At 39.1% G+C, this 15,787-nt stretch overlaps 1 protein-coding gene across 1 annotated transcript in view; it reads left to right on the top strand.

Annotated features, from left to right (window-relative positions):
* The window catches only part of Usp32 (ubiquitin specific peptidase 32), a 141,254-nt gene that overhangs the window by 40,936 nt on the left and 84,531 nt on the right, over positions 1 to 15,787 (top strand). The window contains exons 3-4 of the mRNA XM_028772406.1: positions 9,055 to 9,160; positions 12,670 to 12,788. Coding sequence (XP_028628239.1) covers positions 9,055 to 9,160; positions 12,670 to 12,788 — 225 coding nt within the window. The remainder of the gene's footprint in view (positions 1 to 9,054; positions 9,161 to 12,669; positions 12,789 to 15,787) is intronic.

The following is a 15,787-nucleotide window of genomic DNA, read 5'->3' as shown; positions in this document are numbered from 1 at the left end:
CTTTCTTTCTTTCTTTCTTTCTTTCTTTCTTTCTTTCTTTCTTTCTTCCTTTCTTCCCCCCCTCTCGTTTTCTTTCTTTCTTTTGCTTCATTCAGAATGAGTGAGTTTTTCTTTCTGTTGTGTAACTTTCTTTTCCTTTTTCTCTGGCTCACAGAAAACTAATGAAACTTTGAGCCTGTAGCTGATCAGTTAGGGGCTCCCCAGTAAAAGAACAAAGAGCCTGAATAAGCTAATTTCTTTTCTTAATCTCCTGCTACTGAACAGCAGGAGTTAATAATCAAAAGTCAGCAGCTTCTTACCTTAGAATAGCAAAGAGTTAAAGAAAGGTGAATATTACCAAAAATAAACAACTTTTACTCTCACAAAACTAAGTTTTGCCCCTGAAAACAACTGATGTTACCCATTGCTACTTTCCTGGTGCTGGGCTGGTTCCCAGCAATATAGGTGAAAATACACAAACATTTGTAGCAGTATGCTTTTAAGTCATCTTATAATTAGTATTGTTAATTACTCAGTATTTTGTCACATTATAATTCAAGTAGAATTTTGGGGTTATCCAAGGGAAATCTAATTACAAATGGCTAAAAAAATGTTTCCTGTATATAGTCATTTTAATAAATGACTGATTAGTATGCTTGTAAGTTGGGAATGGTTTGTTTATTTATTTCAAATAACTAGAAGGATTTGTGAATTACTTGGGTTAAAGCCTACTTTTGCTCTTCAGTCAATCTGAATTGTCTAGGTAATTCCATGAGTCCATAGGTTTGGACAGGATGATACTCACATACAGTCATTTCTTCTTATCGGGGACTACTGAATTTCAAGAGGATGGAGAAATATACCACGCAGAGTATTCTGTTTCTGTATTTGAAAACTAAGAAAGCACATTTTTCTTTCCAAAGCAAAGTATAGACTTACAATAATTTGATTGACACTTATAGTGTAATGTTATTTAATAAATGTAGAAATTTATTCTCCTGTCCCATTTTAAATCCCCCAAAGTAATACTCATATAACCAGGGTCTTTTCTTTCTTTGCATACTTCTTTCTTGAAATATAACTATCAAGATTAGACACTGGGGAAATGGCTTAGTGGTTAAGAGTGCTTTTGCTCTTCCGGAAGACCTGCATTCACTTCCCAACATCTACATCACAGCTGCCTTTATCTCCAGCTCCAGAATCCAACACCCATTATGGCTTCTGTAGGCACCCATACATACGGCACACAGACACACACATATACACATATACACATAAATAAATTTTTTTTTAAAAAATCAGATACAACAAAAATATTTTTTGAGTTTAATAAGTATAGGCATAAATTTTTTGCAACCTACTTTTAATAAGGGTTCAACCTCTCCTCTAGTTACCACCCAGAAGAGGTAATAGAAGGGAAAGTTATTAGGATGTGGGGGAAGTGGACCTGTTCAGCATTAGTTGTTTGGCAGCAGTTCACTCCCATAGCAAACACCAAATACGACTCTGAAGCTGCCGAATCCAGTCCTCTAGGCATGCAGACATCAGGCATGAACTGGCAACTACAGTATAGTCCTTAAGAAGCTGCCAGGCTAGCCAGTTGGCCTGAGGCAAGGCTACAGAAGCAAGCTGCAAGCTACCAGTAGCCACGGGAACTTTTAGAGCAGTTCTTGAGCAAGTTTCTCTGGTGTTATCACAAGTTGAACTCAACAATGCTATGTAAGGCGAACTAATACATACATGTCTTTGGGGAAGAATAGTGAATCAGAGCAAACCAAACCAAACTCAGTACTTGTCTCCCACTGTCTGTAGTGTCATATTTATACTCCTTCATCCTGGGTCCTTTCACGTGTTTGCTATATCAAAACGTTCTTTCATCTGTGTCTGCTTCAGGAAAACATCCTTTCACCTGTTTGCTTTAGCAAGATATTTTTTCACTGATGTGCCCCCAGCAAAACATCATTTGACATAGCTTTCCAGAGAAACTAGACATTTCCATTTCAAGTGTTTTCCACTTACTTATTTATCCACATACCTACATCCCAGTCGAAGCCCCCTTCCCTCCTCACCTCCCAGTCCCTTTTTTCCAACCCCCCCTTCTCCTCAGAGAAGTGGAAGCTCCCCATCAGTACCCTATGGCTGTTATGAATTATACTTCTGTGAACATAGTTGCAGCAAGACTAAGTACATTTTCTCTCACTGAGGCCTGACCAGGCAGTCCAGATAGGAGAAGGAGATCCAATGGAAGTCAACAGAATCAGGGCTAGGCCCCTGCTCCAATTGTTAGGGGACCCACATGAAGACCAAGCTGCTTATCTGCTACAAATATGTAGAGGACCTAAGTCTAGCACCAGTATGCTCTTTGGTTGGTGGTTCAGTTTCTCTGAGCTCCATGGGTTAGGTGACTCTATTGGTCTTTTTGTAGTGTCCTTGTCCCCTCTAGCTCGCTCAATCCCATCCTCAATTCTTTTACAAAACTCCCTGAGCTCCAGCTGATGTTTGGCTGTAGGTCTTTGCATCTGTTTCCATCCACTGCTGCACGTAGCCTCACAGGAGACAGTTATGTTAGGCTTCATCTACAAGCATAGCAGGTTAACATTAATAGTATCAGGGGTTGGCTCTCTGCCATGGGATGGATCTCATGTTAGGCCAGCCATTGTTTGGCTGTTCCCTCAATCTCTGCGTCACCTTTATCCTGCACATCTTCTAGGCAGGACAAATTTTGGGTGTAAGGTTTTGTGGGCGGGTTGATGTTCCCCTCCCTCCACTGGAAGTTCTGCCTGGCTACAGAAGGTGGCCACTTTAGTTTCCATATCCCCAACTGCTAGGAGTCTCAGCTATGTCACCCCCATAGACTCCCTGAGGCTCCCCAATCCCAGGTCTCCAGCTAGTCCTAGAGATGCCTCTCAGCAATTTCTGTTCTCTCTCCCAGCCCTTTCCCACCTCCCCTCTTACTACCCCTGATTCCCATCCCTGGTCCCCCACCCCAAACCTCCGGTTCTCTCCCTCCAGCTTCCTCCGATGTCTATTTTAGTTCCCCTTTTAACTGAGATTCATGCATTCTCCCCTGGCCCCTCCTTATTACTTAGTTTCTTTGAGTCTGTGGATTGTAGCATGGTTATTCTGTACTTTATGGCTAATGTCTATTTATAAGTGAGTATCTTTCTGGATCTGGGTTACCTCACTCAGGATATTTTCTAGTTCCATCCATTTGCCTGCAAATTAATGATTTCATCATTTTTAATAGCTGAGTAATATTCTACTGTGTAGATTACCACATTTTCTTTATCCAGTCTTAAGTTGAGGGACATTTAGGTTGTTTCTAGTTTCTGGCTGTTATGAATTAAAGTGCTGTGAACATAGTTGAGCCAGTGTCTTTATGCTATAGTGGAGCATGTTTTGGGTATATGCCCAGAAGTGGTATAGCTGTGTCTTGGGATAGAACTATTTGTAATGTTTGTAGAAACTGCCAAATTGATTTCCAAAGTGGTTGTACTAGTTTGAGCTCCCACCAGCAATGGAGGAGTGTTCTTTTGGCTCCACATCCTACCCAGGTTGTGCTGTCTCTTGAGTTTTTGATCTCAGCTATTCTGATGTATATAAGATAGAATCTCAGAGTTGTTTTCATTTGCATTTCCCTAATGACTAAGGAAGAGATCTTTAAGTGGTTCTCTGCCATTAGAGATTCCTCTGTTGAGAATTATCTGTTGAGTCCATTGAGTTGAGATTGAGTCCATTGATATTGATAGATATTAATGACCAGCAATTGTTAATTCCTATTATTTTGACGTTGGTAGTGGAGGGGGATGGTTAGGGGAGGGGAAGGAGGAGAAGGAGAGGGAGCCAGAGTGTACATCCCTTCCTTTAGTTTGCTGGTGTTGGGTTCTTTATTTTCTTTGTTTTATGAGTGTAGTCAGCCTACTTGGGTAGTAGTTTTCCTTATAGTATTTTCTGTGGGGCTGGCTTTGTGGATAGATACTGTTTAAATTTTGTTTTGTCATGGAATATCTTGTTTTTTTCCATTTATGGTGATTGAAAATTTTGCTAGGTATAGTAGTCTGGACCGACATCTGTGGTTTCTTAGAGTCTATAAGACATCTGCCCAGGCCCTTCTGGCTTTTAGAGTCTCTGTTGAGAAGTCAGGTGAAATTCTGATAGGTCTGCCTTTATTTGTTACTTGTTGTTTTTCCCTTGCAGTTTTTAATATTCTTTCTTTGTTCTGTACATATAGTGTTTTGATTATTATGTAGTGGGAGGATTTTCTTTTCTGATCTAATCTGTTTGGTATTCTGTAAGCTTCTTGTATGTATATAGGCATCTCTTAAGGTTGGGGAAATTTCTATGATTTTGTTGAAAATACTTTCTGGGCCTTATAGCTAGGAATCTTCTCTTTCTATGATTCTTAGGTTTGGTCTTTTCTAGTGTCCTGGATTTCTCGGATGTTTTGTGTCATGAACTTTTTAGATTTAGCATTTTCTTTGGCTGATGTAATGATTTATTCAATCGGATCTTCTATGCCTGAGACTCTCTCTTCCACCTTCTGTATTCTGTTGGTAAAAAGATTTATTTATTTTATATATATATATATATATATATATATATATATATATATATATATATGAGTACTCTATCTCAATGTACACCTGCATGCTAGAAGAGGGCATCAGATCACATTATATATAGATGGTTATGAGCCACCATGTGGTTACTGAGGATTGAAGTCAGGACTTCTGGAAGACCAGACAGTGCTCTTAACTGAGCCGTCTCTCCAGCCCCTTCCTGTGTGTCTTTACAAGATTTATTCATTTCCTCTTTAAAGGCCTCTAAGGTCATATTCTTGTGCTTCAGCTGTGTTAGGATATTCAGGGCTTGCTGTAGCAAGGAGAGCTGGGCTCTGGTGGTGCTATATTGCCCTGGCTCTTGTTGATCATGTTCTTAGCTGTCCTTTAGCCATCTGGTTGTCCCTGGTGATGGCTGGATGTTTCTGATGCCAGCAAGACTCTTCAGGGAAGCAAGCAGAACCTGACAATGGATCTCAGGGAACAGGATAATGCTCACATTTGCTGGTTGTGCCTCAGATAGACATGGCAGGTAGGGGGTTGGCTGGTTAGGGGTCTAAGGTGGATGCTCCTAGAGCCCCCACAGGCCTCCCTGTGGGGTCCCACAAGGCTCCTCGGATGGCAGGGAGAGTCATGGGCCAGAAAATGGATGTCTAGGGACAGCATGCAACTCATCTCTCCTGGCTGTGCCCCAGGTAGACTTGACTGGCCAGGGATTGGTGGAAGGAGAGGTGTAAGCTGGATGTACCTAGGGTCACCACAGGCTTCTTTTGGAAAGCAGGGAAAGCCATGGGCCAAAAGATGGAGGTCAGGGGACAGCCTGGTATTCACCTCTGGTGACTGTGCTCCAGGTAGACCCAACTGGGTGAGGGTTCTAAGCTGGATGTCCCTGGTCCTTCGACTCACCCCATGATTCCCCACCCCCTACCCCCCACCCCCACCCCCGCCCAGTCCTAGGCCTCCTAGCGGGGAAGCAGGGAGAGAGAGTCTTGAGTTCCAGATGAAGACCTTCCTAGAGGGGAGACCCTCATTCAAGTCTCAGAAAGTCGCGACCACCCAGTAATCTGCTCGAGACACCATGTACCGGAGCAATTGTGAGGTTGTTTATTAGGGCGTGACAACTAGCTGCCGGTCAATTCGTATGCCCACGCAGGAGCTCAATTGACCCTGACAGCCAGTTTGAGATGGGTTTTTAAAGGGAAAAACCACAAACCAAGGAATGGGGAGGGGGTGAGGGGTTGTTAGGGTGGTATGACATAAAAATAGTGGAACATTCCAAAGGAACCCAACCTACGGGAGTCAGGGTCAGGTGAAAACTTCTGTACGCTTATCTTTCTCAAGAATGTGGTCCTGCCCTGTTACTTCGGCCTTGCCCTGTCACTGCGGTTCCCAGCTTGGTTCCCAGCTTGGTTCCACCTAGTTCACTTGCATTCTTTCTTTTATCTTTGCAGATAAGCCAGTTCCAGTAATGGTGACTGGTCTTTCCACATTCCTAACTTGATTCATGGCTCGGTTTCTCCATGTCTTTATAAAGAAAGCCTAAAGAATATTTTATATATCTAAAAAGAATTCTATATACCCAGTATCTATAATTTTTCACTCTACACAGACAATGGAGGTGTGAGGATAGCATGCAACTCACCTCTGCTGGCTGTGTTCCAGGTGGACCCTACTCATGTTTAGTCAGTCATATAGCAGTGACTTCTAGTACAATAATTGAGCTAGAAAATGTGATGTCACTTCAGTTATAAGAAATCTGGATTCAAAAAAACAAAAACCCGGGCAGTGGTGGCGCATGCCTTTAATCCCAGCACTTGGGAGGCAGAGACAGGTGGATTTCTGAGTTCGAGGCCAGCCTGGTCTACAGATTGAGTTCCAGGACAGCCAGGGCTACACAGAGAAACCCTGTCTCGAAAAACAAAAACAACAACAAAAAAACCCAAAACCAAAGAAATCTGGATTCATATCTGAAGGTATTTATTATGATTAAGAGTATTTAATTTCCTGAAAAATCATTTCTTCATTAAGGCATTTAGATTTGCCTGATAGGTTATATCTCTGCCACTGCCAGTGAAATGAGCCAATTCAACCCAGATTAGATTATATTAAAGGCAGGTTTATTGGGAAGCTGCTTTTGGGCTGGTGAGTTCACTGGCCCCAAGGACTGAGGGGAATGGGGGGAGGGAGAAAGAGAGAAAAGGCATGTTCACAGAGAAGTGGGGGGGGGAGGGAGCAAGAGGGAGGAAGGAGAGAGAGAGAGAGGAGGGGGAAAAAGAAGGAGGAGAAGAATGAGAGAGGGGGAGGGAGAGAGAGAGAGAGTGTTTGAGAGTGCAAAATGTCTGGTTTATATAGGGAAGACCTTCTGAGGGAAGGGCAGCCCAGTCTCTGGTCTGGAAAGTTCATGGTTGGGGCCAGGGTATGCCAGGTAGGAACTTGAGGGATGCTGGGAGAACCTTGAGGCCAGGTCTGCTTTGATATGTAAAATATGTACCTCAGCCCCTTGTCCTCCAAACACTGCCAAATTTGTATGAGAAACTGAATTTAATAGATTAATATTTGCAAAAGATTGTCTAGAAAAAGGTTTTGTAGATAAAAATGAATTGATGGATCACATGTTCACTAAAAGTTAAAATGGAAAAGCATTCTTTTGGAAATTATATAAAGTTTTAAAAACATTAGCTTGATGCCATTGACTAATTTTCCTTCAGTGTTAGGGACTGAGCCAGTGCCTTGCACATGCCAGTCCAGTGCTTTATCTGTGCGTGTGTGTATGTATGTACATATATATACGTACATACATACATACATATGTACATACATACACACACATACCAAGGCTTGTTGACTTTTAGTTGGGTGCTTTAAAAGATATTTTAAAGTTTACTCAGAAAACAATATTTTCTGAAGCAAATGTCATGAATTTATATCTCAAACAGCTGAGAGTATAGACCTGCACCACCATGCCAAGTCTTGCTCCTTTGGTTTTGTTTTGAAACAGAGGCTCACTTTATAACTCTGGCTGGCTTGGAACTCATTATGTAGGCCAGGCTAGCTTTGAAACTCGTAAAGATGTACTTGTCTCTGGCTGTCCAGCGTTTGGACTATAGACATGGCAATACTTTACCTGGCCCTTGTTCATTTTCTATGTATGACCATACCATGGCACACATGTGGATATCAAGGAAACTTAGAGGGGTTGTTTCTCTCCTTTTGCTTTGTGTGTCTCAGGGATTAAACTCAGGTTGTCAGGCTTAGTGTTGAGCTCCCTTACCCACTAAATTGTCTCACTGGCCCATAAATAATCTTTGAGTATGTAAGTTTTAATAATGAATGAGTAATGTAATAATTTTAAATAATTTGTAATCATTGCTGATACTGTCCTTTTTGTGTCTATATTTTTATTCTATTATAAATATTGTAATAAATTTCTGTTAATAAATGTTTGTGGTTTATTATTCTGAACATTAGGGATGTCTTTCTAATCAAAAGTAATATATGTGTAAGTTTAGCCAAAATTAAAGGACACTCTAATTATACAAAATTTTTTATCAAACTATTGCAGCTATTGAAGGAAGTTTTATTTTTTTCTCTTTGGAATCTTGATAAAGATCCAAACAAACTGACTAGTCAATTGTGTCATCCTGTAAAGTGTGTATATGTAGAGTAGGTGACTATGTCAGCTGAGTGTTGTAATGAGGTACAAAAGGAGAGAGAGAACTGTTAATGGCATTTTAATAAATGTTTGTTGCAGTTTTTCTCTTAACCCAGCTAGCTCTCAAATAATAGAAACTGGATTAGTATATTTACTTATCAAGCTCTAAGGGTACAATCGAGTAGTGTTACTCCCTTTTAGTCTGTTCTAATCTGACTACCTCCCAACCAAAATCTCTAAAATACTTGGATTTTTTTTTTTTTTTTTGAGACAGGGTTTCTCTGTGTATCTCTGGCTGTCCTGGAACTCACTCTGTAGACCAGGCTAGCCTCGAACTCTCGAACTCAAAAATCCGCCTGCCTCTGCCTCCCAAGTGCTGGGATTAAAGGTGTGCGCCACCACCGCCCGGCAAATACTTGGATTTTATGGCTTTCTCTGCTTAGCCTTTGTCTCTTGGACTCTCTACCTGTGGCTAATCCCAGCTTCTTCTCTCTCTTGTCACCACAACCCCACCCCACACCCCTGGCAGGAAGAAAGTCCACCCTCGTTCTCTCCCCTGCTAAGTTATTAGCTAATTAGCCTCTTTATTGACCAATCAGGCAAGAATTGAGGAGCAATGTTTACACAACATTAATACAGGAGATTCTCAGAATAAGGATTGCAACCAGATATGGGGAAACAGAAATCAGCGTTTGAATACAGGGCACGACAACATGCCTACAGAAAATCATTGTTTCACTAAAATTAATCAGAGCATTGTCTGGAGGTGGAGACAAGATTAGTTTAGTTATGGATGATGACACCTCATATAATCTTGGTAACTGAAACATCTCTAAGGCTGGCTTTCTGTCATTGTTTCCTCAGGTGATTTACTGTTCTTTTGGTGGAACATCCAAAGGACTGCATTTCAATAACTTAATAGTTGGACTCGTCCTCCTTACAAGAGGCAAAGATGAAGAGAAAACAAAATGTAAGTTCTTTTATCTCAAGTGATAATAATATCACACATGTAGAATAATCAACCTCAAAATCTGGAAATTCTAATGGCTGTTTCTCCAAAGATACAAAGTGACTTAACACTTTGTATCTTTGTAAGCACTTAACAATGTGGCTAGTCACCAAAGCGAGCTAAAACTATTGTGATATCACATTATATTTTCAATGAAATGTCATAACTGTACTGACAAGTATTTATAAAAATTCCAGTCCTTGATCTTTGTTGTTGAAAGTGCAGAATTACAACGCAACCGCTTTAGTTTTTTTTAAACTTTTTTTCTTTTTTCTTTTTTTGATTGATTTATTTATTTTACAAATATGAGTACACCATTGCTGTCTTCAGACACACCAGAAGAGGGCATCAGATCTCATTATAGATGGTTGTGAGCCACCATTGGTTGTTGGAAATTGACCTCAGGATTTCTGGAAGAGCAGTCAGTGCTCTTAACCACTGAACCATCTATCCAGCTCTAGTATTTGTTTTTGTTTTTTTGTTTGTTTGTTTTGTTTTTTTAAATTCACTTATTTTTCCGTTCTGGAAATTAAACTCAGGGCCTATCTGGATGGATAGATGTCAGTTTTTGCACAATAAAACTGTATTGTACAGGGAAAGAAAGTAAAGTACTGATCTGTGTTTAAACATAGATAAGCCTTAAAAATATTTTACTTGAGGGGCTGGAGAGTAGGTTCAGCAGTTAAGAGCATGCATAGCTAGCTCTTCCAGAGGACCCAAGTTTAATTTCCAGCACCCACGTCATGAGGCGAACAACTGCCAATAACTGTAGCTCTAGGGGATCTCACATTCTCCTCTGGCCTCTGTAGGTACCTGCCTTCCCATATGGACATATACACATAAATAAAAATAAATATTTTAAAAATATATGTGTATATATTACTGAATAATGGGGTGCTATTTAGAGTAGACCACACATTATATGTGATCTTTCTAGAATAAGCAACCCGATAAAGGCAGAATAAAGTAGATGAGAATGTCAAGGTACTTGGTGGACAGGGAAATGGAGAATGAATAGCTCCTGATGAGGATGAGAGCTTTGGTTTTATGTTTTTGCTGTCCTCTTTCTGTGGTATTGGAGATTGACATGCTGTGAAAGTGCTCTGCCACCAGCTGTATTGTTAGTAGGTATGAAATTTCTTTTTAGGTGAAAATGGTCTGAAATTAGTGGTAATCGTTATACACAACCATGTATATAGACTAAAAATTACTAATGTGTACTGAGGTATACGTTTTTAAAAGATTAATTTTTTTAGAATGTGACCTATATCACTAAGACTGTTAATGTAAAAAAGAAAAATCTGGCTGGGTCTGGTGGTGCATCCCTTTACCCAGCAGTTGGAGGGAGAGGCAGGGGGCTATCTATGAATGCGAAACCAGCCTGAAGCCAGCCTGGTCTATATCATGAGTTCAAGGACAGCTAGAGCTACATGGTGAGGTCTTGTCTCAGAAAACTTAAAACAAACAAAACTCTGGGGGGAAAAAAGCCTGGGGGAAAAAGAAAGAAAAGAAAAAATTTTTGAAAAAAAATTTTTTTTTGAAGACTTAAACTTAGTAGTCTGTTTTTTTGCCTTACTTTATAAAACCAAAAGTTAATTTAATTTTGTAAATTAGCTATGGTCAGAAAGTGTAGGGTCCTCCTTTCTGTAAATTTCATTATATAGCCTAGGTTGGCCTGGAATGCTCATGTATCAATCAGCCTTCTATTTTTCCAGGCTAATGAGGATTTAAAATATAGAGAGATAACCACATATGCTGACACATAATGTCATTCCAGCACTGGGGAAGCAGATGCAGGAGAATGACTTAGCAGAGGCCAGTCTGTGCTATATAGTGAGAGCTAATTTAAAACAACAACACCACATACACATACAACACAATAAAAATAAAACAAATAGCACTGGGAGTGTAGCTCAGTGGTAGAGTACTTGGCATGTACAAGGTCCTTGGTTTTTATTCCCAACAGCAGAAGGGAAAGGTCTAATATGCATAAATTATATGTAAGTACTATACCATTTTATGTTTTATGTTATATTTTGGAATGTTCGAAGGCTCCTAGAACCAAGCCCCAAGATCCAAAGAGACTAGAACTTCAATTCATCTCTCTTTGGGACAATGTTCAAACCCTGACAATATTTCAGGAATATATGAGATGTGTACTTTCACCCAGCTTATTATTTCGTAAAATTCTGTCATCTGCATCTAACATCTTGATGTTTCAAAAAGGAAATAGCTGCTCTGTTTGGTAGCAAAACACTTGGGAGATAGTGGCAAGAGGATTAGTAGTAGTACTTCAGGGTTATCCTCAGCTACATATCAAGTTGGAGGCTTGCATGACACCCTATCTTTAAAAACAAAACAATTAAAAGAAAAATGTGATGAATTAGCCTTAGTTGTATAAAATCCCTGAATTTCTACCCTTCTCAGAGATTAGTACTCTCAGAGATTTAATGACCTCTTTTGCACATTTTTATGTATTCGTATTTTTATTTCTGTAAGCGTATCTTGAACAGTTCAGCAGGTTTTCAACTTTTAAAATGGCTTATAGTTATTTTAAAATTTGCTTCCCCCGTGAATATCATATTTCTTTATGCTTACTTATCTTTAAGAACATCCTCTGTTTAACTGCTGTATGGTATTTCATTATATGTATGCATACATCTCTGTTTGTTTTATTTTGTTTTGTTTGAGACAGGGTTTCTCTGTGTAGCCCTGGCTGTCCTGGAACTCACTCTGTAGACTAGGCTAGCCTTGAACTCACAGAAATCGTAGTTTTTTATCTTAATAAATATTTATTTTCTTTCAAATTTTTATTTTCACAAATAATAGTTAAGTAAACATCTTGCATTTTGTGCACAAGTATTAGCATCTCTAAATGTTAAAATGGGATTGTTTAGAAGTAGAGTTTCTGACACACATCCTTTTTTAGATTTTGACAAATTTAGACTGGCTACATTTATTCATATACTCATCACATTTTGTAAGAGATCCTGGCCAGGGGCTGGTGGTGCATGCCTTTTATCCCAGCATGAGAGGATCTCTTGAGATAGAGGCCAGAAGTCAGCCTGGTCTGTAAATCAAGTTTCAGGACAGCCAGGGCTACACAGAGAAGTCTTGTCTTGAAATCTAAAAAGGGAGAGGTGAGAGAAGGAGGGACGAGGGAGAGAGGAGAGAGGAGAGAGAGAGGGGAGGGTATCCCATTTCTCCTGGTTTTTGCTAATACTTGGTATTAACCTCATGTATGAAAAATACCACACAATTATTTTGAAAAATAAATTAAACAGACAGAAATGGTGTACACACTTGCAAGACTGTAGAGCAAGACCATTTCAGGAGGTGGAAGAGGCCAGTGAAGATGACAACAATAGCAAAGTGTACCTATGAAGTGCAATAAATTGTGCCTTTCTCTTCTCTTTCTATTTTAACTGAACTGTACTTGATATAAAGATTAATTTATTTTTCTTTCTCAGATATTTTTAGTCTTTTTTCAAGTGAATCTGGGAGCTATGTTATACGGGAAGAAATGGAAAGAATGCTCCATGTGGTGGATGGTAAAGTCCCAGATACACTCAGGAAGTGTTTCTCGGAGGTACATTTAAAGATTTATATTTCGTTTCTTTGTGTTGATAAAGGGTTAACACTTTGTGATAAACGTGGCTGTATGGATGCTTATATACAGAGTGTTCTTAGTATTTTTTTATTTAATGATTAATGTTTCAAGTCTTTATGTGATGTGTTCAGTAAAGATTACTTGTATTATCTAATAGCCCTATAGGAAAATAAACTAGAATAAGGAACTGGGTATTGATGGGGAGGAGTCAGTTGAGTATTACTTTCTAAGATAATTAGGAAAATCTGTCAGATAAAGTGAAATTCCGGAGTTCATGTCTCCTATTACTCCTATATTTATGAATTAGAAAGTTTTTGATTCTGGGACCAAAGAGATGGCTCAGTGGCTAAGATTAGTGCATGTTACTCTTTCAGAGGACCCTAGTTTGATTCCCAGCACCCTGTTGAAGTAGTCCACAACTTCACAACTGCAGTAAATCTGGCAATTGCACTCTCTGGGGCACCTACCCTCATATGCACCTACTCATACATGTGCATAATTATAATAATAATAAAACTTAGAAAAAAGAGAAAATCCTCAATTCTACTATAAAGGCTATTAATTGTTTATACTTATAATGCTACACTCTCCCACACAGGTACACTGACACCATTGCACACTGGGCTCCTACAGATTATAGATGTAACACCACACCACATTAGATCTATCTACCGTTTCCATGTGTTAGGTGCTAAAGGATAGACTTCCTATATTTTGGTTCTGTTATACTTAACTTGAATTTGCTATAATAGTATTTTAGCATAAATTGGGCTATGTATTGTTTCTTTCTGGTAACAAAAAGTTAATGGTCAGGAAAAAAGTCTTTGCAAATCAAAGTAATGGATTTTTCACAAAGATAGCAAATGCATTAATATTCTGTTCTTTTTTCAGAGAAAATATATAGTTTTACATTTAAAAAAGGCTTATTTAGATATTCCTATTTTGTGGATGGGAACTAGAAGTGTTTGGCTACCTGTTCCTTAAAATTATTTGTAATAGCGTATATATTAGGTAGCGATTAGCGCTATAAGAAAATTAAATAGAATGAGAGGTAGGTGCTGAATCTTCTCTCAAGAACCCCTATAGTGACAATATTGTAGTTTTGATTTCTTTGAAAACCACAAAAATGTTATGGGAGTGTCTTTTTGTTTTATCTCAGGTGTGGTGATAATGTGGCTACTTTAGACTGTCCACAGCAGCTGACTATGATTTGTCTCATACTCTAGTAGAGGTTTAGTTTGCCCCCTGCAAAGAGTTTCTGTGATTGTGTGATGTTTAGAATTCTGGGAACTTTTCAGAGGGTATATAAGTGCTAGGCCTCAAGAGGCATGGTGGATTGTTGGTTATTGTTAGTTGCTGTTTGTTAATAGTCATCATATAAAAGAACAAGAAAAAGAAATTAGATATCCTGACAACAAAGATCAGACTTGCCCCAAAGAACTCAATACCTCTAATCATCAGGAGGTAGTCCAATGAAATCGTCACCCCCATTCCAATCCATGACTTTATTCAGGGATCTCTTTCCTTTCCTCTCTATCCTTCTTTCTTTCCTATCTAGTGACTGGTGGTAAAACGGGGGTGGGGGGAGGGGGGATGACAGTCAAGAGAGGATAAAATAAAAGGTGGGCGAAAGAACCCACAAGGTAGTCAAAGGCCAGCTACACACCCCCTTTTGAGGTTTTACAAACATTTCATTATATAGCCATGATTGATTACATGACTATTGGTGATGAATGTAGCCTTCAGCCTCTTTTCTTCTCTAGTGTTTGGCAGAGGGGCTTAAAATTAATTGTTACTATCAGTTACTAATATTGTAATCAATATTAGTGATGCTACCCAGTGGCTGTGAGCTGTCAGCCTAGTAACACACAGAGATATCATAGAGCTCAAGAATTTTAAAGTGTATGTCAGGGAAAAAGGAGGAAAGCCAAGTATAGAATTAATAAAATCATAACTGCCTTTAAAAATGCTTATTGTAATAAATGATGCCAGTACTATTTAGACTTATCCAAGTATATTGAGTTAACTGTGTAAATGTGTACAAACCTGTGGACTTTATACATTTTTAGACAAACGTGGATAGAGTAAGAATAGAATAGAGTTCTTAATCTACAACATGTTTGCAGTGTCTTCTTGTGTCCCTGTCTCAAATATGAGACAAGGCTGTCAGTATTGTCTCCATGGTTTGCATTGCATTGATGCTAAGCATTCTCAAACTAGTAGACTAAGCTTACGGTTGTACTTAGTAGGACCCTACTGAACAGTGTAGACATTGTTTTATGTCATTTCTGTAAGGGTTGGACTTGTTCCACCCCTGGAAAGTCTTTGTTACATTTCCAATGAGGTTTTTTTCCCCCCTTTTTCTCAGAGAAATAACTAATCTTTACTAAACTTAAGAGCTATTGTCCAAGCAGGGGGCTTGACTTAGAGAGCAGTGTCAGCACAGGTTTTTTTCAGCCTAGATAGTTCTCTTCTCTAAAGATTTAGTAAAACAAATATTATAAAAGATAGGAAGTTGAGAAGAGTATATATGGAGGGGATTTAGAGAAGTTAGAGGGGGTGAAACAGGGAGGTAAAGATGATCACATTTCATTTCTTAAGAGGAAAGCAAAACATGGAGATGAATTTGTTTCTTTAGTGGGGGGTTGTTAAGACTGAGTCTTATTATATACCTCTAGCTGTCCAAGGGCCTGTCCCTGCTGTGTAGACCAGGCTGGCCTAGAACTCAGAGATCCTCCTGCTTCCTGTACTGGGATTAAAGGCCTGTGCCACTGAGCTTGTCTAACTTGGTTTTGATGTATGGGATCCTTATTATCTATGCTAGGCGAGACTTCTGGAAAACTTTTTAACTTGCAAATGAAATTTAAGTTTTAATTTAGGTAGGCAACTTTAGTTAAAATATACTAATTTAGATTATAGAATGCTGCAGATAAGGGATAAGTGAAAATTTGGACTAATTAAATTTTCTTTTTCTTTTT

This window comes from Grammomys surdaster, unplaced genomic scaffold (assembly GCF_004785775.1).
Source record: "Grammomys surdaster isolate TR1022 unplaced genomic scaffold, NIH_TR_1.0 213, whole genome shotgun sequence".
Taxonomy (NCBI): Eukaryota; Metazoa; Chordata; class Mammalia; order Rodentia; family Muridae; genus Grammomys; species Grammomys surdaster.
Note: the sequence above shows the minus strand (reverse complement) of the source record. Positions and strands in the feature narration are given on the sequence as shown.